At 36.6% G+C, this 23,264-nt stretch overlaps 1 protein-coding gene across 8 annotated transcripts in view; it reads left to right on the top strand.

Moving 5' to 3' along the window:
• Window positions 1–23,264, top strand: part of STOX2 (storkhead box 2) — a 197,626-nt gene that overhangs the window by 166,534 nt on the left and 7,828 nt on the right. For 7 of the 8 annotated variants that reach the window (XM_058192798.1, XM_058192796.1, XM_058192791.1 and 4 more), the window contains 2 exons: window positions 9,745–9,897; window positions 14,619–16,890. In XM_058192798.1, coding sequence (XP_058048781.1) covers window positions 9,765–9,897; window positions 14,619–16,890 — 2,405 coding nt within the window. In that variant the 5' untranslated portion in view covers window positions 9,745–9,764. Of the gene's footprint in view, window positions 1–4,321; window positions 7,863–9,744; window positions 9,898–14,618; window positions 16,891–23,264 lie in introns of those variants that run through there. The other variant, XM_058192795.1, reaches the window with a different exon arrangement.

Raw genomic sequence — 23,264 nt, 5'->3', positions numbered from 1 at the left:
CCGGAAGTCGTCTCTCTGAGAGCCAGATTTTTGTTGCATTAAAGAATATACCTTTTTCTTCATTTCCTTACTTTTCTAGGTATCTGATGATAACATCAGTTTATTTTTTGAGTGTACCCTGACCTAAGTTCTAGGAAATTGCTTTTATAGGTAGTCCTTGGGTTATGACCACTTGTTCACAACTGTTCAATGATTGCTATTCACACACTTGGCAACCAGGTTGTATTTATGATGGTTGCAGCATCAAATGATCCCCATTTGTGACCTTTCCTGCCAGCTTCCAATAAATCGGAAGCCGACAGGAAGTCATGTTATTCCTGCCACTTTTTTTAACTGCCTGCCTGCACTCCATAGTGCTGGACCACAACACCTACCCAATCACAGCCATCCTTCAGGCCAGTGGTGAAATCCAAATTTTTTTACTACCAGTTCTGTGGGCGTGGCAGGGAAAGGATAGTGCAAAATCTCCATTCCCTCCCCATTCTGGGACTAGCCAGGTTGCCGGTTCTCGGAACTACTCCAAATTTCTGCTACCGGTTCTCCAGAACCTGTCAGAACCTGCTGGATTTCACCAGGCCCTGCTTCAGGCCCTCCTGCCTGTAGTTCATACTGCCCATACTGCCCATTTGCAGCACTCATCCACCAGCCCATAGTTCTCCTGGCTGGCCAGCTTGCCTAGGTTTCCCAACTTTTTCCATGTCACAGTCATGTGAGCTCTTCACTTAATGACATACATGGGGAAGAATTACAGTAGCTGTCGGAACTGCTGGGATGACCAGTGCTAAGGATGCAATTACCGTATTTTTCGGAGTATAAGACAAATCTTTTTCCCCAAAAAAAGAGGTTGAAAATCTGGGTGTGTCTTATACTCCAAATGTAGCCCTGCCCAGCTTCTCAAACCGAGGTTTCAGAGGCTGAAAAAAGCATCAGAAACAGAGCTTCAGAAAAAAAAGCCCCAAACGGAGCTTAAGGGAGCTTAGAAAAAAAGCCCCAAACAGAGCTTCAGAGGCTTTTTTTAAAAAAAGCAAGGCACAGAGTTCACAACCAAGGAACCTGTTGCTAAAATTTACCTCTGGGAACAGCTGATTGGGGGTATTCTGGGAGGCCAATCCACCTGCCATTCAGCTTTTTTCTTATTTTTCTCCCCAAAAACTAAGTTGCGTCTTATACTCCAGTGCATCTTATACTCCGAAAAATATGGTATATGACATGCTTTAGGACCACATCATTATCAACACAAATTCCCAATTGCCACCATAACTGGAGGACTATCTGCATTAGCCTCCCACAAAAGAAAAAACAAAAGTCCATGACATTTTGTGTTTAGTCCATCCATAAGTTAAACCTTTGAAAATTGTCTCCTGCAATGAAAAAACCAACTTTTCCCTTCTTTCACCGAAAAGATACTACTCTTAATTTGTTGCAGTGGGAAATTCTGTGGGTTGCCTCCCACTCCCCAAATTTTTGAGGGCTACATGTGGTCCTCAGATTGCCTGTCCCTGACTATGTGAAAACATAGGAAAATAAAAAAGATTTTCTAATCTCGTCTAGATCAATGCTGCATACTCAGCAGTGATTTTATTCTACTAGCATTTTGCTTTAAGAAACAGAATGAACTTTTAAGAACATTTTTAGAAATTGCATGCTACAAATAAGACTTGAATGTATGTATTTTGAGACTAGATTTTTATAGTTTAAGTGAATCAGCAGCCAAAAAAGCTAATACAATCCTGGATTGTATAAACAGAGGCATAGAATGAAGATCATGTGAAGTATTAGTGCCGCTTTATAAAACCGCCTAGTAAGACCCCTCCTGGAATATTGCAACCAATTTTGGTCACCATACTACAAAAAAGATGATGAGATTTTGCAAAAAGTTCAGAGAAGAGCAACTAAGATGATCAAAGGCTTGTAGACTAAACCATATGAAGAACTGCTGCAGGTTTTGGGTCTGGCTAGCCTAAAGAAAAGAAAATTAGGGGTGACATGATAGCAGTATTCCAGTATTTGAGGGCCTGTACAAAGAAGAGAGGGTCAAATTATTCTCCAAAGCACCAGAGGGCAAGACAAGCAACAATGGTTGGAAACTAATCAAAGAGAGAAGGAGAATTAAGGAGAAACTGGAATTAAGGAGAAACTTCTTAACAGTGAGGTCAATTATAACCAGTGGAACAGTTTGCCTTCAGAAATTGTGGACCCTCCATCACTGGAGTTTTTAAGAAGAGACTGGATAGTCACTTGCTCTCCTGCTTGAGCAGGGGGCTGTACTAGAAGATCTCCAAGGCCTCTTCCAGTTATAGTTGTGATTCTGAGTTGTTTTACATGTGTTATAGCATTTTGTCAGCTTTGTTTGGAAAACAACCTGGGCTAATCTAGACCTAATTCACTATTAAAGATAACATGTTTGGAAAAACACCAGAAGATAGTGCGATATCTTTTTTATTTATGGTCCCTTCCCATTTACGAAGTATGGGGGTATATTTTGCAAGTCAGCACAAAATTAAATACTTCCTAGGAGCAACAACTGTCTGTTTCTACAAAAAAGTGCTCCCCCTGGTGGTTCATCAGCACAGCAGTTTGCAATTCTGAGCAGAATTTATTCTGACTTTTCTTTTAAATGAGATTTAAAGCAATGAAAAAAAAACCCTGTTTATTACTAAGCAAATTGCACTGTATTTATCTGGGCTTAGTTCCGAGTAAGTCTGTGGAGAATTGCCCTACACTGTATAGTGTTTAAGGGGCTATATGTGGGTGGGTAGGATACAGCCAAACTACAAGGACAATAATTTATACCTGTGTATCGGTGCTTTTGCATGATAGGGTGGGATGGAGGGGTGTCTATGTATTTTCATAGTAGTTCCTTTATTCCTTGAGAGGGACATGTTACCAAATTTCTGTGAAAACTTATTTTGTGATTTTTTTTCAAAGACTGAATAGGAAGAGAAATTTGGGCTTTTAAGACAAACTTTTAACATAATTGTTATATATAAATAGGTTTAAGAACAGCCCTATGAAAAATAATAGAATTATATTTCCTTGTGTGATCATAAAAATCAAACTATGATCTCATCATTCTGAGAAAATTTCATATCTCTCAGTGTTTCATCTCACTAATGGTTATTGCCTGTTAATTTACCTTTTTCTGTACATAAATTCTGTTTCTTATGAATTGCTAACTATCCTACTCCACTATTCTGATTCCAATACAGAATATAAAATATATTTTTGTGACTTCAGTCTCGCCTCCTGTAAATTCAGTCTTGTTTTTTACTTTTGAGAGTTGCAGTATTTAGCAGTGTCCCGTCAACAAATAGAAACATTAGACTGAGAATAACTTCCCAAAGTTACTCATTATCAAGAGCAAGAAAAGTAAGTAATTCCTATGTCAAGAACTTTCTGTCAACATACTGGCATGATCTCAAGACTTCTCATTGATGCCTTTGTTTGTGACTTTGGGGAGAGTATTGATGAATTTAAGTCAGCTTTGCTGAAAGTGGAGCTGATGATCGTGGCAGAGTAAGACAGCAAATGGATCAGTTTCTCAGAATTCTTGTCACGAGAGGATTTGGGATTGATAACACATGACCCATACAGTAGTTTCCGTATGAGGAAATTGTAACATAGCAATTTTCGCAAGTTTAGGGCTTTGGGAACTGAGGGATTGTTATCTTTGCCCAAAAGGACACAGATTTTCCATAGTTTCTTTCTTAATCATTTGTTGGTAATGATTTCTCAGATATTAAGAACCTTTAGAATCCTTGGCAAAATAAGTTTTATTTAAATTTAAGAACTTAAAAATTGTTATTTTTTAATAAATGGCAAAAGGTTGATCTGAATGTTGATTCTGAAAAATTTATAAATGAACTAAGGAACTAGATGAATTTGAAATAAATTTTTAAATGAATTACAGGATCCTTCCTGTGGTTGTTTAGAATTCTATTTAAAAATATATGAAGATTCGGAAATTAAGAAATCTTTCTGTGGGAAAATGTTGTTGATTAGAAAAAGAAAATGATAAGATGATACTCTGAAGGTTGGATGCTAGAGAGAATCAGGCAGAAGAGATTATGAAGATTGTACTTAAAGGAGAAGAGAGCTACTAGTACAGAATGGAGCAAAATACTCTAACTTTGGAAGAATTCAATATTGGGGAACAAAGTACTCAAGAGTTAAGATTGCCTATTATAAAAATGCATCTAAAAGATGTTATAGGTTCTGGACAAGATTAAGACTAAGGCTGATTTGAATGTGGATTTAACAATAACAAGTTATAAAAATGGTAAGTAAAAGATGTTACACTGGATTTATAAATGAAATCAGCTAATGTCTTAATAATTAAAAGGGGCATACAAATAACAAACCAGAAGAATGACTTGGGAATCTTAATTTGAATTTACAAATGAGAAATGTTAAAGTTTTGTCAGTTCTGAGAGCTGACAAAGAGAAATGGAGAAGAATCAAATTCTGAGATACTATGGTGATCAAAGATCAAGATTGATATTTCTCATAACTCTTAATGAACTGACTGGCAAGAACCTGTAAATAAGATATGAGTTATGGGGAGAATAGGAGGTTTTTTTGTAGTACAGAAATGGTGATACATTACTGAAATTGTACTTATGATTAAAGGAGAAGACATTTCCTTATTTTTTTTATTTTGATGAGGGTAATGCTTATAATATTATATTTCTGTTCACTAGAACTAGACGGTAGACTTTAAGACCTCTTCTTCTTATCATAACTTGATGTTTCAGGAGCATGTTTTCATTGTGAACCAAAACACCAAAAGCAGTCTAATGTCTTAAAACAGATACTGAGAAACATGGAGGAAAAGAAACTCTTCCTATTTCTATAGCACACTTTTCAAACTTCGAAGAAAGTGAAGAAAATCTAGTAGATCAAACACTAGAATGCTTACACAATTACTTTCTTATTATGGTTGCAATTTGGGATTCCATATCATAAGACTATTTCAAATTCAGATCATCAGTGGCTTGTACATATCAATATATACAGATACCCATGAGGGTATATTGATGTGATAGTCCCTTAGAGCTTCCTTTTTCTTTCCAACACCCAAGAATATTGGGGAAAATTGCAGAAGAATTCATGACTCCAGGTGACTGCCCACTCATTGGCAGGTTAACACTTAATAAACTGAATGGAATAGACCCAAATTTTGTACCGTTTGAGAAGCTGGAAAAAGGATGGCTGAGTTCTTAATAGTACATCTGGCTCAAAATTGCCGGGGTGGGGGAATGGGAGAGAGATGATCCCCCACATATGGGATAAGCAGTTGAGTGGTGCTTATCCCATATGTGCATCCCTCCTTCTTCCTATTTATGTGACCCAGAACAGAGTATTTGCGGCTTATTCTTTGCTTCTGGGTACACAAATGCACATGCTTACCCATTGATGTAACACAAGGTGAGACCAGGAAATTTATAGATGCAACTGCTGTTTCATTACAAAGAAGAAAATAGAAGTGCCTCTTGTGGCAATTGCTGGTGAACAGACTATAAATAATTGCAGAAGCCATATTTGCCTATCTTTTCTCCTATGTTGCAGTGTTTAAAATGTTTAAAGAGTTGAATATTTAGGTATATTAAAGATTTCACATAATATTACATACAGCAGATATGTGAATGGGCACAATGGAGATCATATTCATTTGTATAGCTTAACTGTACTTTGTTTTTTATTTTGTGTCTGTAAAATGGGATAGTAATTTATGTTGATTGAGAGCTGTACAATAGCTTTGTAAATTAATGAAATTCAGTTCTGTTTTACAATTCTGTAGAATCTATAAGCAGCATCTTGTTCACTAATACAACTTCTTTATATAGACATTTTCATGCTGGGTACTGAAAATGAGAAGGTAAAAGGGAGCAAGAATTTCTGTTTTGTTTGTTCTGAGTTGACTGCTGTTTCTTTCACTTAATAGCAGTAGTTATAAGACCTTTATTGGAGGCATTTGAATAAAATGCTCAGTCAAGTTGTAAAACCATTTTATCTTGTGTCCCTTAGTTTTCCATTTCATTTGTAACAAAAATATTGACAAGCTGAATATAGTAATTTCATGGGAGTTTATGTTTGATTTTGTCCATACCAGCAAAGAGGAGTAGCATTCAGAAGAAATAACATCTTTTATTAATTAAAAGGATTCTAATTGTTGTGATTTATCTTTGAAAGTCCATAACAGATACACCATGGCAAATATATTTTATAATGTGTTAAAGCCAGAGTGCAGAAACTATAGCCGACCAACCTCTATTTTTTTGGGTGGGGAGGGAGATAATTTCCTGAATTGAATGGATCCTAACATTTCACCTTTTTAAAAATTGACTGATGGTTTAAGGTGAAACCAGTTTCATCTCTTAAAAACTCAGCCCTCCATATATCCTTCCTGTGCATATTTTAGAAAACCAGACTTTGATGCACTGTGCAAAACTTAGTTAAAACTAATGCAACCGGTACAGTTCTGATTTAAAAATGTATTTTGCAATTATTAATGAAATTGAAAAGTCTTTTCCATCATTTGAGCATCCCACAAATTATTTGCTTAAATATTGTTATAAAGTACTCGAAATTTCCTAGTCCCAAAGGATATTTGGGATAAAATGTGGCCACTTATTATTTCCGTGAGAAGAAAGAAGATGAGCTGACATTGGTTCTTTGTAAGCTTTACTAATGTACTTGTCTTTTAAAAGCGTCATTTAGTAGCTTATAGACATCAGTTGAGTGCCTTTAAAATTAATTCTGGCAGCAGAGAAGATGATTGAGGATTGCACTGTCATGATATACAACAAGTAGTCATTATCTAAGGTATCAAAAGAACTGAATTACAATAGGCTTTTAAGAGGTGGAACAATTAGACGTATGTAAACATTTATTGCTTTTTTATTACTTTTTTTGATGTGTCACAGCCAATGTCCTCCTTCTTTGGAGATCTGCTTAGCACCAACCTGATGGTATTCAGGAAATTTGCCAGAACCAAATGTTTCAAAAAATGTATAAGAATTAATGACATGGCAGACTCCCCTTCCCATAAAAGATGATTTTTGCTGCTAGAAGTGTTTTTCTCGGTGTAAACTTTTGACTAGAAAGTTGATTGGTATTTTAAAACTTCCTCTGTTTTATTTTCTATAATTTGTAAGCAGCTGTGAACATTTTGGACTAAGCAGCATATAAATCACAGGAATGAATGAATAAGAGGGCGGGGAATTACTGCATCTGTTGCCTTATATTCTAGTAGGGAATTTGTTCAATATTTTTTAAAGTTTTTTTAAAAGTCTTTTAAAGTTTTAATCAATTGGGTTAGCTTTTTATTTGCATGTTTGTATCCTTAAAAATGCGACACAAGACTTCATTTACAAAATATTTGTTTTGGAAAGACTCATTCTTCTTTATGATTATTTTTTCTTCAGTAACGCTTCCTAGTATTTTGCTGGTTAGTATTAAAAAGAACTTTTATAAGTGCTCTTCTGTTGAGGTTGCCTTATTTGTGGCCAGTCTGAAATCCAATTCATTGCTCTTCAGCCCACTAAAACTGGCAGATTTATTTCTGAACTACGCTGTGACTTTCACATTTATGTTAATAAGCATGTAAAGCAAATGAGAGTACATATGGTACTTGATAAATGGCCCACAGATCCTCTGGGAGTTCTTCCCAGTTTTCCCACCTCCCATCTGATCAGCATTCTGTTAGAAGTTTCAACAGATCACTCATTGCCCGCTATTAATGTTAGCAAGAAAATAGCCTTAAAATAGAAGTGCTGGGTGGGGATGAAACAAGGTCAAACTTACTTATTTCCTTGGTATGAGCAGCAGTGAGGAATCAGAAGCCTACAAGGAGTTTACAGGTAAAATAGAAGGAAGTTTTGTGTAATATATACATACGTGAATATTTGTGCCCCCATCTGACCATGTAGCATGCTTGCATAGTAGGTACTTACATTGAAAATACAAATTAATTGGTTCCGGGAGGTGCAAGAAATACTAAAAACAATGACTGCCAAAGAAACCCCATGACTTCCACCTTGACTCTTTGTTTTCACCAGGAAGGACTTCCTGTCTGTCCCTTTTCCTATATTAGCAACTTTCCCTGCATGGCTGACTTCCTCTGCAACGTACGGTCCCCCTCTTCCTTTTGCAGTGACCTTCCCTGCATGACCGACTTCCTGTCTGTTTTCCCGAGCTGTCTGCCTTTTCCTGTTGCAGGGTATTGAGTACCAAACAAAGAGTACTGGGCAATATATTTGCATCAAAATATGACGAGTACCAAATTCAACAAGTTTTGAAGCAGTTGAGTATTGAGGTACCACTGTAAAATGTTTGCTTATCGATAATAAGTACCGTATTTTTCAGATTATAAGACGCACTTTTTGTCTCCCAAAAGGGGGTGAACATGTCTGTGACCGAATATTGCCAAAGCCTCGCCCACCCACCAGCCCTTTTTTTTTGTTTCCACACATCCCATTTTTGGGCCTTTTTTCGGCCTTTTTCAGGGCTTTTTTCAGCCCGTTTTTTGAGGCTTTTTTTCGGCCCATTTTCGAGGCTTTTGGGGTGGGGGGGACTTTTGTTCAGAAAAAACAACCTGAAAAAAGCCTCAAAAACGGGCCAAAAAAATCCTAGAAAATGAGCAGAAAAAAATCCTTGAAAATGGGCCAAAAGAAGGCTGGAAAAGGCCTGAAAAATGGGGTGTGGGGAGGCCAAAAACTTTTTTTGTTGATTTCCTCTTCTAAATTTAGGTCTGACTTACAGTCAGGTGAGTCTTATAGTCCGAAAAATATATTTGATTTAAAATAAATAATTTGACAATTTTCTGTCAAAGTTCTTTTTACCTTAAGAGCATAAGCAGTCGCTTCATTGATTGGATAAGTGACATATATGGTATAATATTTTAAGGTGGCTACCAAGTATCATTGAAAAGCCCCAAAAGAGAGCATGAAGTTAATCGCCTATTCCTTTTGTGATTTTCCATCACTTTTCTAGCATGTTGCTTTGAATCTGAAAAACAATAAACAAAATGCAGTTTTGAAAAAAATACTTTGGCTCCTAAAATTGATTCTATCATGCACTCATTGTGGATAATTTTAAAATGATAATCTTACTGCTGTTTAAAAATGATCTATATTATACCAATATAGCTATTGTAAAGTATTTGATTTGGATAAATAAAAAGTGGCCAGTAAATGCTTGGCTAAATGACCTAAAAGGTAAAATTATCAGTTCTGACATTTTATATCAGAATATGTACTCATTCATTACTTTTTGAAAATCCCAATTTAAGGTCAGACCACTCATTTATTTTAGGTATACTACTTTCTAGTAGCTTCATTGGATTTTTGATGTCACTGATACAATGAGTAAATTGTTCAGTATTTACCTATCTGTTATACTTATTTCTCTAACTCACTAATGTTGTACTAGAGTTCACTAATTTAATTATACAGTTGTGTATTACAACTTAATACACACTTTATTTAAAATTGTTTATAATTGCAAATGTACCTTGTTAATTATACATCTTAATCTTCTCTCTTTCTCTCTTCCTCCATTCAGTTATTAAGCCAAACTTGAATTAAATAGGTGTTGCTATTTTAAACTCTGTAAAAATACAATCTGCATTTTTTTATGTTTCCAAAATATTAGGCTTTACTCTAAAGTTGTAATGGAAGCATGTATGTGTCTTATTACAGTCGCTTCAGGATGGTTAAGCAAAATCTCATTTTCTATCTACAGGTGATGTATCGCCAATCAGTATGTCACCCATCAGTCAGTCACAATTTATTCCACTTGGAGAAATCCTTTGCTTGGCCATCTCATCAATGAACTCAGCACGAAAACAAGTCACGCAAGAAGCATTAATAGAGCACCTAACAACCTGCTTTCCTGGTAAAATATATACTAATCTGTTTCTAAACACATTGATTCATGCACAGATGATTAGATGGATAGGTATATGCCCTGTTTCACTATAGTAATGGATCAGGTTTTCTGTTGATTTTCAATTAGCTATTGTAGACAATATATGCTATTATATAAACAACTATCAATAGATAGTTGTATATATAATTGTTCCATAATATCATCTGTAATATCAGTGTGATTCCCTGCTATGCATTTGTATGGGCTCTGAACTAATTCCTCTTTTATTTTTTAAAAAAAACTACATTACATAACATTTAACCTATATTGTTCCGCTTCCATGATTCTCCTATAATAGTAGAATCTACTATACCTTTACGTTCATTCTCTTCTCTGCCTGGTTACTTATATATTTTAAATAAAATCTATATTCTTTTACTTTACTTCTTGTTCTCTTATAGGTCACATGAACGTATTTTTCACATACTGATATTTATTTGAACGTGTCATATTATTGTTAAGAATAGAGCTCTTAAAAAAAGAAGCCTTAGGTCTGTATACAATGATTAACAAAGAGGCTACATTTATGTTAATTTTATTCCTTTAGTGCTAGGTACATTTCTATCTTCAGTTCATGAGGTCACACATTTTATTTAAATTATTTTACAATCTCTGTATACGAACTATAGTTCTTTCATGGTAGATCCAGTTAATAAACAAGATGAAATTTAGTTTATCGTTCAGACCAACTTTTACTCATTACTTCTAGACTGGCATACTTTTTTTAAGAACAAATAAGAACATTAAATTTTGTGTAAATAATCACAGAATGTTTTCTCAACTTTCTATGGACATGAATGGCATATGATAATTACTGAACATTTAGTAATATTTTCTCATATAAGTACCTAATTGTTTTTTAGAAGTGATTTTCTGTTGTTTATTTTAGATATATGCAATGAGTAATTTAAAATAACATGCTTTACAGAAAAAGGTTCAGTTTCTTGCCCAGGTTTTATATTATTTAAGAAAGTTATTGTATTTTTGTAAGTCCAAATAATGCATCTTTTAAATTAAGTTTTCATCTCTGTTTTACAGAGTTTCCTACCATGTATTGTGATGCATGGAAGGCATATATTGCAAATATAGCAATAGCAGTTACATTTATATACCACTCTATAGTTCCTTACAGCACTCTCTGAGCAAATTACAAACGTCAGTGTATTGCCCCCAACAATCTGGGTCCTCAATTTTTTTTTAATTTACATTTATATCCCGCCCTTCTCCGAAGACTCAGGGCGGCTGAGTCTTTACTGACCTCAGAAGGATGGAAGGCTGAGTCAACCTTGAGCTGGTCAGGATTGAACTCGTGGCTATGGGCAGTTAGCCAACAATACTGCATTCTAACCACAGTGCCACTACAACATCTTCCTATTCAAATATATTTGAAATAGATCCATCAAGTTTTAAAGTAGGAATTGAAAAAATATTAGCAGTTTGAAAACAGTTATTAAAGTAACATATAGTCTGACAACATGCATAGGTTCTGAAATGCACATGTATAGATTGTGTGATGCCTACCTTAACAGCATATGAAACCAATTTGAAATGATGGAATGCATAGTTTACTAAGCAATTGGTGGTGGTAGGGGGAAATCTGAACCACAGCTATATAAAGGAAAAATGTTCTAATTATTTATGGCATCACATTGCCAACATTATGCATTTTAAATCAAATATACTGTATTAAGCAAATGTTTTGTTTATTGAATCTCAATAATACATCTTAGAAGAAAATGATACTAGAAGATTATGTAATATTTGGAATATGTTGTTTCTTAACTATGTATTGTCTAGGAATATACGGCTAGCTGTAGAGCATCTGCATGCTCACGTTAATAGTTGTTGTTCGTCCATCGTTTTCGAAGAGAGCCTTGACATTTAACAGGTTGTGGGCTGTCCATAGTATACATTAATAGTATAGAGACATCTGAATCCCATTATGAAGGCATTTCAAACTATAATGTTAATTTTGAGGAGAGGACTGAGTATCTTACCCAGAATCAATGTCTCTCTCTTTTTTTAAAGTGAATAAATCTTTAGCATCTATGCTACTACTGCTGCTGCTGCTGCTGCTGCGGTCACGTGATCTTCGTTTTCAAAATTCCTTCAAAGGTTCCCAACCAGCCTTGCAAACTCTTCCTTGCTCCTTCACCCACCCAGCAGCAGCCACTTAACTGCCTGCTTGAAAGAGAAAGTAAGGGAAGGGAAAGGGGAGGGAGGAATAGGGAGGAAGGAACCTCCACGCACTCTTTCACCCATGCAGCTTCTCCGACCTATGCTATTCCCCCCCTCCATCTGAAACCATTAGCAAATAAGATCAAATTGGTTGGATTCTAACTGTTTACATAGCAGAAAGTTATTGAGGGCAGCAATATGCAAGGCCCTCTAATATCCCACCCATCTGTGAACCGGTAGGGAAGGTAAGCGAATCCCACCTCTGATAGATACTATGTGTGTTCTCACTTGTACTCCAAGTCGTACATTGCCTTTTGAATCCAAATCGCTTTGTAGCTCTATTGGTTATTATATTTAAAACTCTACGTATATTGTACTGAAGTTCCTTAAAATAATTCCTCTTTCAGGAGCAGCTGTTCATGTGAGAGATTTCAGTTTACGCTCCTTGAGTCTTGCTTAAGGATTATGGTGGGATATATATCTCACTGGAACGGATGGGCCTGTTTTCCATTTGGGTTTTTTAAAGGGATAAAATTGTTACTGTAAGCCATGCAGAGGATTGGAAAACCAATAAAAAGGATGAAATTGGCCTGTGGTGGGAGTAAGATTTTTAAGGGTGCTTTAATCCTCCATAAGACTTTTAAAATACTTGCTCTGTTCTACCGTGTTTCCCCGAAAATATAACCTTCCCCGAAAACAAACTCTAATCCAAATTTTATGCCTGCGCCTAATATAAGCCCTACCCCAAAATAAGTCCTAATTAAGTCCCGCCCACCATCTGGTTGTACGAGGTGGGGTGAGGCGCAGGTGAAAAATCAAGCTAGGGTGGTGGATCGAGCCGCCCCATGTGCCCTGCATTGCTTATCTTAGGACCACCACAGCCAGGCTTCCCATGCTTCAACCCATCTTGCCGCTGTCCGACTTCTTTTGCATCTGCTTGTGGCAGGACGTCACAAGGTTCATTGCGCTGGTGCAGCTGTTCACATACGCCAGTGGTTCTCAACCTTTATAGTGCTGTGACCCCTTTAATACAATTCCCCACGATGTGGCAAGCCCTTTGATACAATTCCCCACGATGTGGCGACCCCAACCGTAAAATTATTTTCATTTTGAATTTATCGCGCCTGTATTGGCTAGCGATCTGAACTGCTTGCGATTGCCTTGAGGATGGAGGCATTAAAGCAGAGACTCCTCCCCTATTAAGTTTATCGCGCCTGAAGCCAGATTAGGCTAGCAATTGGGAGTGATTGCAGCTGGCTTGAGAGGGAGACATCAGAGCAAAGATTTCTCTCTTTTTTAATTCATTGCGCCTGAAGCCGAATTCGGCTAGTGATTTGAAGAGCCTGCAGCTGGCTTGTGGAGTCAACCATTGATTCTTTGACTCACAAGTATACTTCCCTTATTTCCAATGGTCTTAGGCGACCCCTGGCAAATCATAATTCGACCCCCAACGGGGTCCCGACCCACAGGTTGAGAACCGCTGACATATGCAATGACACAAGACACCATGCAACCTCATGCTGCAAGCGGTGGCATCGGCGCACATACATATATAACTAAAAAAAATTCCAGGCCATAGTGAATATAGTCTTAGATGGAACATAAGGTAGACAGCAGAAGTATAAAGAAATATAACTGTTTTTATATTAATGAAATTAATATGATTTTAGATACATAGTAGATTCAAATAAATATTAGAGGAAACAGATTATGTCATAAAAATCTACATTAAGACAATAGTTCATTTATTTTTATCCAATATTTTATTTTATCTTGTACAGTTAACAAATCATGTGTAAAGATATATAATAGTATTTATGTTTTCCTCAATAAAATTAATGGACCCTGTACAATTTAATTTTACAGTATATTATAGGTGTTGTCATTGATTGTCTGGGTATATAGGTACATAAGGTATGAGGATGAAATTTAACTGATCTAACATGAAAAGTGATTTTTCTAATAGCTGAATTTCTTTTTTCACAGTTGTATCATGGCAATAGTTGGTATTAAATGTAAAATGTCTTTACATATAGAAGAGTCCTCTGTTAGTCTTTTTTTCTTCTTCAAGTAATAAGATAGTGATCTGAAAGTCTGTAGTATACATAATAGCTGTAACATGTGCCCCAGGAAAGTCAGTGAAACACAGCTAAGAAGTTGTCTGTATTATATTCAATTTATATGACAACTTACAGAAATTCACCTACATGCTAGAACTATTATGTTGTATTTTACAACTATTAGGAAATGTATGCTAAATTGCTTAATCTGGCATATCTAAGTTTAGTTTGAATAGCATTTTTATATTATAGTTACAAACGTCTAAAAAAAAAACCATCGAAGTGGCAGTGGTCACTTAGATATTAAGGAAAAAGTTTCAAAAATATTTTACTTGGCATGTTCATATCAAAGTAATTTGTTGAATTTTATGTTGTACTTCATTTTTATAGATCATATATATACCACAGATATATTGGGGATATATTTTTACATCATTGTTTTGTTTTTAGGTGTTCCAACTCCAAGTCCCGAAATCCTTCGTCATACCTTAAACATGCTTGTACGAGAAAGGAAAATATACCCAACTCCAGATGGTTATTTCATTGTGACTCCACAGACTTATTTTATAACACCTTCTCTCATAAGAACTAACAGTAAATGGTACCATCTGGACGAGAGGATACCTGACAGGTCTCAGTGTACCTCTCCACAGCAAGGAACTATAACTCCTTCCACCTCGGGCTGTGTCAGAGATCGAACGTTACCTAAAAACCACTGCGACTCTTGCCATTGTTGCAGAGAAGACATGCATAGCATGCATGCATCAACTCTACAGAGGAAATCAACAAAAGACTGCAAAGACTCTTATTGCCCCCCTTCTCTTTGCCAGGTGCCACCCACTGAAAAAAGTAAAAGTACTGTAAATTTTTCTTACAAAACAGAGACACTTTCAAAGCCTAAAGATGGAGAAAAGCAGTCTAAAAAATTTGGGCTAAAATTGTTTCGACTGAGTTTCAAAAAAGATAAGACAAAACAGCTGGCCAATTTTTCTGCCCAATTTCCTCCTGAAGAATGGCCTTTACGGGATGAAGATACTCCTACCACTATACCTAGGGAGGTAGAAATGGAGATTATTAGACGTATCAATCCTGATCTGACTGTGGAAAATGTCATGCGGCACACTGCACTAATGAAGAAGCTTGAAGAAGAAAAAGCTCAAAGAAGCAAGGCTGGATCATCAGCTCATCATAGCGGGAGGAGCAAAAAGAGTAGAAGTCATAGAAAATCTCATGGAAAATCTCGGTCGCACAGCAAAACTCGAGTCTCTAAAATAGATCCTTCAGAGGGTTCTCATTTAGATGTTCCAGGTGAAAGGGAATATGATTTCTATGATCCCCTCATGAGGTCCCCAAGGGAAGGCTGCTACATAATAGAACACAAAAGGGACAACTTTATCATGCACAGCAGTCCTAATGTTCTTGAGTCTCATTTTCCTATGACACCTGAATGGGATGTATCTGGTGAACTGGCCAAAAGGAGAACAGAAATGCCTTTTCCTGAACCTTCAAGAGGAAGCTCCCATTCTAAAGTCCATCGAAGCCACAGCCACACACAGGACCGAAGATCAAGAAATGAGAGATCTAATAAAGCCAAGGAACGATCTCGATCTATGGATAACTCAAAAGGACCTCTGGGTACTGCTTCCTTAGGTACCCCTGAAGACATAATTGAAGCTTGCAGCCAAGATGACCAAGCAACCAGTCAAACATATATAGATGATAGCACCTTAAGGCCTTCACAATCACTTAGTCATCAAAGGGCTCTTCTGTCATCTGTAAATTACAAAGAGGTAATTAAACCTGAAAAGATTGTTGGCAGTGGAGAAATTCCTACTTCCTGTACCTTGTTAGAACAAAGCAAACCAACTGAGAATTTACCACCTTATAATGAACTCAGTTCTTGTACAACAAAATCAGCCATTGACGATTATTTTCAGTGTAATACTTCCAGTGAAACAGTACTCACAGCTCCTTCACCTTTAGGAAAAAACAAAGATGACAGTGACCCAGTGATTTTGGCAGATAGTACAAAAAAAGTCTCTCCCTCAGAAAGACAGTCGCAGCACTTAGCTAGAGAACCAGGAGTTCATAGAGAGGAGTCACCTAAAGGGCCAAGTAATAGTAGTGGGCCAATTGCTTCAAGTCAGACAGCTGAAGTAATTACAAATGGCCGACTAGCTCAACATCATAGCACAGAGTCCAGTAGCCTTGATAAGAGGAAAGAAATATTTAGTAAAGACACACTTTTTAAGCCTCTCCACAGTACTCTATCTGTCAACAGTTTTCACAAACCTAATGTGCCACACTTAAAACCTCATCAAAAGACACCTTCTGAAACTTTGCCGAGCAGATGTGATAAACTTGAACAAGCTATGGTAACCTCAGTCACACAAGTCATACCAATTTCCCAGAGGCAGCAAGAAACAGCTGGAAACCAAGAAGCAGCTTTTGATTATTACAATGTCTCTGATGATGATGACTCTGAGGAAGGGACTAATAAGAATACAGAGGAAGAGAAGAATCGGGATGATGTGGGCACTATGCAGTGGCTTCTTGAGCGGGAGAAGGAAAGAGACTTGCAGAGGAAATTTGAAAAGAATCTCACTCTACTTGCTCCAAAGGAAACGGAAAACAGCAACAGCCAGAGAGCCACACATTCAGCAAGGCTGGACAGCATGGACAGCAGTAGCATCACAGTTGACAGTGGATTCAATTCTCCACGGTAAGATTTTAAATTAACAACATTAATTTTAAGCAGCATTAAATGTAATGTCTCATTGCCATAAACAAATGGAAATATTGCAGATGTCTAGTGTTTTAGTTTGGAGGTTTCCTACAGCTTGAGGCAGTGTTTAGGGTCTTTGATTTGAGTAGAATCTGTATCACAATGGCTTGGTATCAGTCACCTAAATAATTAAACTATGACTTCATATAATAAATCAGACTTTTTCAGAATAACATTTACATTATAGTAGCTTAACTTCCCATGATTGGAAGATTTTAACCACCACGGTTACAGATGCTTGCTGTCTTTGGCTACGGGATCCTACATTTCAGGTGACTGTATATTATAGATTCAGCCTATTGCTAAAAAAACATGTTGGTGCAAGTGAAGCATCCGTGTTTGAAGTGTTGAAGCAGGTTCTGTATATTCACATACAGATATTTTTGATGACTATTGCTGAAGCCAGGCATTCTAGAGAATGCAACTGCTTCATCACTTCAAAGTTTTGAGATGTGTTTTATAGCCGTACTATTTACTGTTTTGCAATAACTAGAGTACCTATCTGTCTCTGTCCACTTGTAGTAATAAAGGTTCAGAGTTAAAATAATTTTTATCCTAAAATGAATTGAAAAATACTATATAATTTCAAATGTTCTATATTTCTCCCATGGTGGAAGCGCTATTTAAAGATAAATAGGTTGTAGAAAGTTATAAAACTATTGACTTCAGAATTATTCTGTCCCTATTGCTATTACAAACAAAGAGAAAACAATACTAGGAAATAGAGTTCCTTTCATTCCAACTTTTGCAAATTTATTTAATGTCATCAAATATTGCCTTCAGAGTTTCAAATACCATCTTTGAAGGGAATTATCAGAAGTATTTATTTTTAAATAAAAGTTGTGCACTTAAAATTAAATTTTGCAGCTATACCATATTCTACAAAGTGAGTTTGCAGATTTTCTTCTTTTCCTAGATATGTAATACATTTGCTTCCTTAATTGTGTTTCTGATTTATCCACATTATGCATTTCTTCCTGGAAATTTCTGACACTTTCAAAACTATGTGCAAAATAGAAATATGCATGAAGTATTGACAGGTTATGATTTTCTTCCTTTTTTCATGCAGTTTTTTAGGCAATTCTTAGAACAGTACAAAATCAGCCCATTCAATTATATAAGAAGGGAATAATGTAGAGCAAAACAGACATGATTGTGGTTGTTATAGCCAGACTCTACTCTAGAAGAAAGCTAGAGCTTAAAAAGTATTAATGCCAAGTCAAAACTGTATCTCTCCAATTGCGCTATTCAGCTATTTGATTCTTTGTAGTACCTTTAATTCAACAGCTTCAATAGCAGTGGATAGCTGGACAACAGGCAAATCAGTCAGAAGTTGCAATCAATATTTACCACTTCAATTGACATTAGATATTTCAACAGCATTGATTTTTAGTATATCTTACAGAGTTAATTTACATTTATTGAACTTGACTAAAAGCCACAATTATTTAAAGTAGAAATTTTCCATCTTTCTCTAGCTAGCTTAGATCTACTGTATATAGAGTATCTACTTTAAAACAGGTAAAAATCATAGAGAATTTCACTGAGGTGGGACCAAAATCTGAGATTAGATACCAAGAAAAGGATTAAACAAACATCCCAGATATATTTTTCCTTAATCTCAGAAAAATATGATACAGATACTTACATACATTGAATAAATAGTTGTTCTTTATATGAAACAGTTACATTATTTTAATAGACTTTGAGTTAGTTTCAGAGTTTGTATTTTTCTGAATGTTGCTTGTCATTTAATGTTTCTATACTTGTGCCAGGAAATCTGAGTTTCTCAGCGCATCTGTAGACTTTCCTGTTCCCTTTGTTTTGTCGTCAGTTTTTGAGTTACGTTACTTCTCAAATTGGTTTGTCTGCTACTAAGCATGTAGTTGTATCAGACCAGACTAGACTATATTATTGCAGCTGCTTTGAATCTTACATAGTTTCACATAATACCTAATAAAATAGGCACAGCTTTCTAAGAGATATAGCTGTCTTTGAATAAAGAAAACTTTTGCTGTGGCTATTTCAATAAGGGCCTTTTTGTATCACTTCAGCGAACATACTATTGATATTATCATAAATATAAGACACCAATCTTTTCCTCTTCCCACAGATTTTACATTTCTTTCAATCTCCTTATTTCCATTGTTTCAGAGAAGATGCATTTCTTTCCTAGTCTTATGTTCCCCTATTCAGTTCTCCAATTTTTCACTATGATCTGAAAATTTAAGGGTATGATTTCAAAATCTTAAGTGCGAATTAGCTGTGCATATTGCTTTTAAATAGAGGTCAGCAAGATATGTCCTTCTGTTTGTTATTAAACTAAGTTTCTGTCATCCATAGTCAGCATAGCTAGTGGTAAGGGATTATAGGAATTGCATTATATTGCATTATTGTATAATAATATCAGAATCGTGCAAATCTGTAATAGCCTATAAAAGTAAAAGTTGGACTTTAAAGAAGCAAGATTGAACTTATGTGTTGGAGAAGTCTCCTGAATATACCTTGGATACCCAGAAAACAAATCATTGGATCATTGAATAAATTATTACACAAGGTACAAATAACCACGGTCTAATTGTTCTACTTCAGACATGCAAAGACATAATGTCCCTTAGAGCAGGGGTCTCCAACCGTGGCAACTTTAAGCCTGGAGGACTTCCAACTCCCAGAATTTCCCAGCTGGCTTTGCTTTGGCTGGGGAATTCTGGGAGTTGAAGTCTTCCAGGCTTAAAGTTGCCAAGGTTGGAGATCCCTACCTTAGAGGAAGGTCTAATTCTGGGAAAGGTGAAAGGAAAGATAATGACCAGCAGCAAAGTGGATGGATTCAGTTACAATGGTGATAAGTGGCCATTTGGAAGCCTTGAAAGACCGGGTTTAGGACAGAGAATATCTATGTAGGTGCTTAAAAAGTCAGAAACTTGATGGCACATAATCATCAATCGGTGTCAGGAAGTTAACTTATTACCCACCTCAGCTAATGAAGGCATGAATTCCCCTTCAAAATGTTGCTCTAGATATAATTACTTCGGCTGTCTTAATCCTGAGGTGATAACAGTTGGAATTGAACATATACGGAGGATGTTACCTTGGAAGGTCAACATATGCTCTTTCATATCTGTCTATTTCTTTGCTGCAATTTACTTACTGTGGACAGCTGATTTGGGATCTAGCAAAAACCCTAACTTTAACCCACCCCCCACCCCAGCTTAAAAGAAAACACAAACAAGTGAAGAACATAAGCAAGGCCATTCTGTCCAGGAATAGGATCAGTTGGCTTTGTCTAGGAAACTGTAATCCCATCAAGAATCAAAGATGAAACACCACCAGATCTTGGGAAGCCAAAACCCTAAAGCCATTCTACTTGCTAATCTTTAATTGGAGCTGGTTCTCCCCATCCAAATCTTCACAGACTCCAAGAACTAGCTTAGCACTTCACAGCATCACCTGACCAACCAGGGTGGTGACATATAACTGGGTATCATCAACTTATTGATGACACCACAACCTTTGTCATTGAATGACCTCACCCAACAATTTCATATAAAAGGAGTAGTGAGAGACACAAGCCTTGAGGCACACTATACTGTAAGGGCCTAGGGTGGACCTCTTCCCCTCAAATAGCACCAACATAAATACATACAGAATTAAAAATATTTATCAATACAGACTAAATTTCTTTTGCAGTGTTCTGTAATTTATTATTTCATATAGCATTATACTCAACATTTAGTTTGTTTCATATGCAGTTATGATTACAGATATGATAATAAGTTTTTGATCGGAAAAAAAATCTGTCAATGGGGCATAGATTTTTTTTATAAAGGTTTCTAACACTTCATCATCATAATGTTATTACAATAATTTCTAGCATGTGACAAATACCAAAGAGTATTGCATTTGTCTAAACCGGGGGCCCCCAACCTGCGGGACCGGGCCATGTGAGTTGCAGGCTTATGCATGTGCAGTCCCACTCATATAAGCAGTGGGCACTCACAGCCTCACTTGCACAAACATCCAGTGCTTACAGCCACTCTCACGCTCACAGTGCCCCAAACACTTCTCTCTTGCATGAGTGGAGCTACCCGTGCATGCACTCTGGCCCACTGCTTGCATGGCCTTGTTCCCCTCTACCTCCCTCAGCCAAGCCACTTGTTCCCAGTGCTCCAAAAACGGAGCGGTGAGACCAGAGGCTGAGTGGGACGAGCTCCCCTGCTCAGTTTCGCTGATTCACTGACGCTGCCTGGACAGGACACCCATTCCACTTCCGCGCCCAGAAGCTTTTGCAAACAGATGAAAGGCTTCAGAGGAGCTATCTCGTGCTGCTTCAGGCCTTCCAAACCTTTGCAAAAGCTTTTGGCATGGAGCAGCCTGAAGGTGCCGAGACTGCGCCCCAAAGGCTTCTGTTTTCTCTTGTATGAGTGGAGCTACATGTTTGTACGCCAACCTGCCGCTCATGCCGCCCAGTTCCCCTCCCCCCAGCCAGGCCACCAAGCCACAAAGTTTGGGGACCGCTGGTCTAAACAACATGTATGCCTAATTTTTATTTGGAAGGAATCAATATTTTATTTCTCTCACCAGCATTTCTACACTGAGAATGTAAAAATGCATAAAGCATCTATATATAAATGAGAACATCTGGTTTCCTTCCAGTATTCTAAATTGATACATCATCATTTTTATTTTGAAATATGTAGTTTGTTTCCTGACTCTTATTCTGGCTCCTTTGTAGTATTACCCATATTCCTGAAAATCAGGAGTCTGGTAGCACCATAATATAAGGCACAGATTTTAATGAACTGCAGCTCACTAAATCAGATTGTTTTTTCATTTATTTATTTATTTTTTCCACCATGATGTTACACCAATGTCCATATTCCTGAAGTGATATTGAAGGTAATAAAAGAGGAATAATCCATAGGAGCTGACTGATCTATTACTGCTCACAAATATGTGGCTTGAGGTCTAATAAATAGTTAGAACTCTCATCTATTTATATTGAGAAATATGGCAGAGATGTTCATTCTGATTTTTCACTGGTATTAAGTTATAAGTAATTTTATATTTCTGTTACAACCTGCATTTAATATGTCACCGATGCATGATATCTTAGAAAAGAGATACTGGCTCTAGTAGTAGTCTTAAGTGCAACAGAACAATTGATTGGCTGGAACTATTCTACTATAAGATGAACAATTAATACTGTATAAAATATAAGTAGCAAAATAAAGTAAATTATACTCCAAAATATGGCAAGGAACAGCCTTATTTTCCAGTACTGATTTTTGTATGTACCGATGTATGTGTAATATTAAAACAATTATAAAAAGAATTAGAAGGCAAGTAAAGGAAACAAGAAAGTTACTAACTTTATGTAGTATAGTGAATCCCAATTTCTGATAATGCTGGCTTACCATGAATCAATCAGTGGTAGTGTGGATTGCTCAATCATCACTCTCAGCAGAGATAAATAGATGGGTAGCAGTGCCATGCTTTACTTACTGACTGAAATCTTATTTTAATATTTGTTGAATATATGTGAGGTATTTCTTCTAGTTAAGCCAATAATGAAACAATAAGAACAAATAATGATTTTTAATTCTGGCTTGGAAAGCAGACAAAATCACCATCACCATGAAAAACAATTTACAGAAATAGTTTCCAGTGTCTCTGTTTACTTGAGCCAATCTTTTTTAGTTGTTAACAAACATATTGGCTTGTGTATACTAAGCCAGAATACTTGGAAATCCTAATTTATATGACATTAAAAAAAACACATTTTAACTACAAAGTGTATTAATAATTCCAGCATCTTTAGCTCCATGGGTTTTTTTAAGTTACATATTTATAAAGTATCATTGTAGATTACCGTATATACTCGAATATAAGCCGATCCGAGTATAAGCCGAGGTCCCCAATTTTACCCCAAAAACTGGGGTAAACTGGGGACTCGAGTATAAGCCGAGGGTGGGAAATGAGGCACCTACCGGTCGGCGAAACCCTCCCTCCCTCGGCCGAGAAGGCTGGCGGCTCCCCCGCCCCGCCCTCTCACTGCACCGGCAGGGCTTCCCCGCGCTAAAGCAAAAGCCCGCCAAGTTCGCGCCGGCCGGTATAATGTGAAAAAAACGAAGAAAAAAAAAACTCGAGTATAAGCCGTATATACTCGAGTATAAGCCGAGGGGACGTTTTTCAGCACAAAAAACGTGCTGAAAAACTCGGCTTATACTCGAGTATATACGGTAATTCTCAAAGTCAATTTTAGAAAGAGCTATGAATAGTCAGTATATTTAAAAAGATCAACACACACACAC

Source organism: Ahaetulla prasina, chromosome 8 (genome assembly GCF_028640845.1).
Source record: "Ahaetulla prasina isolate Xishuangbanna chromosome 8, ASM2864084v1, whole genome shotgun sequence".
NCBI lineage: Eukaryota > Metazoa > Chordata > Lepidosauria > Squamata > Colubridae > Ahaetulla > Ahaetulla prasina.
The sequence above is the reverse complement of the archived record's forward strand: the minus strand, read 5'-3'. Positions and strand labels throughout refer to the sequence as shown.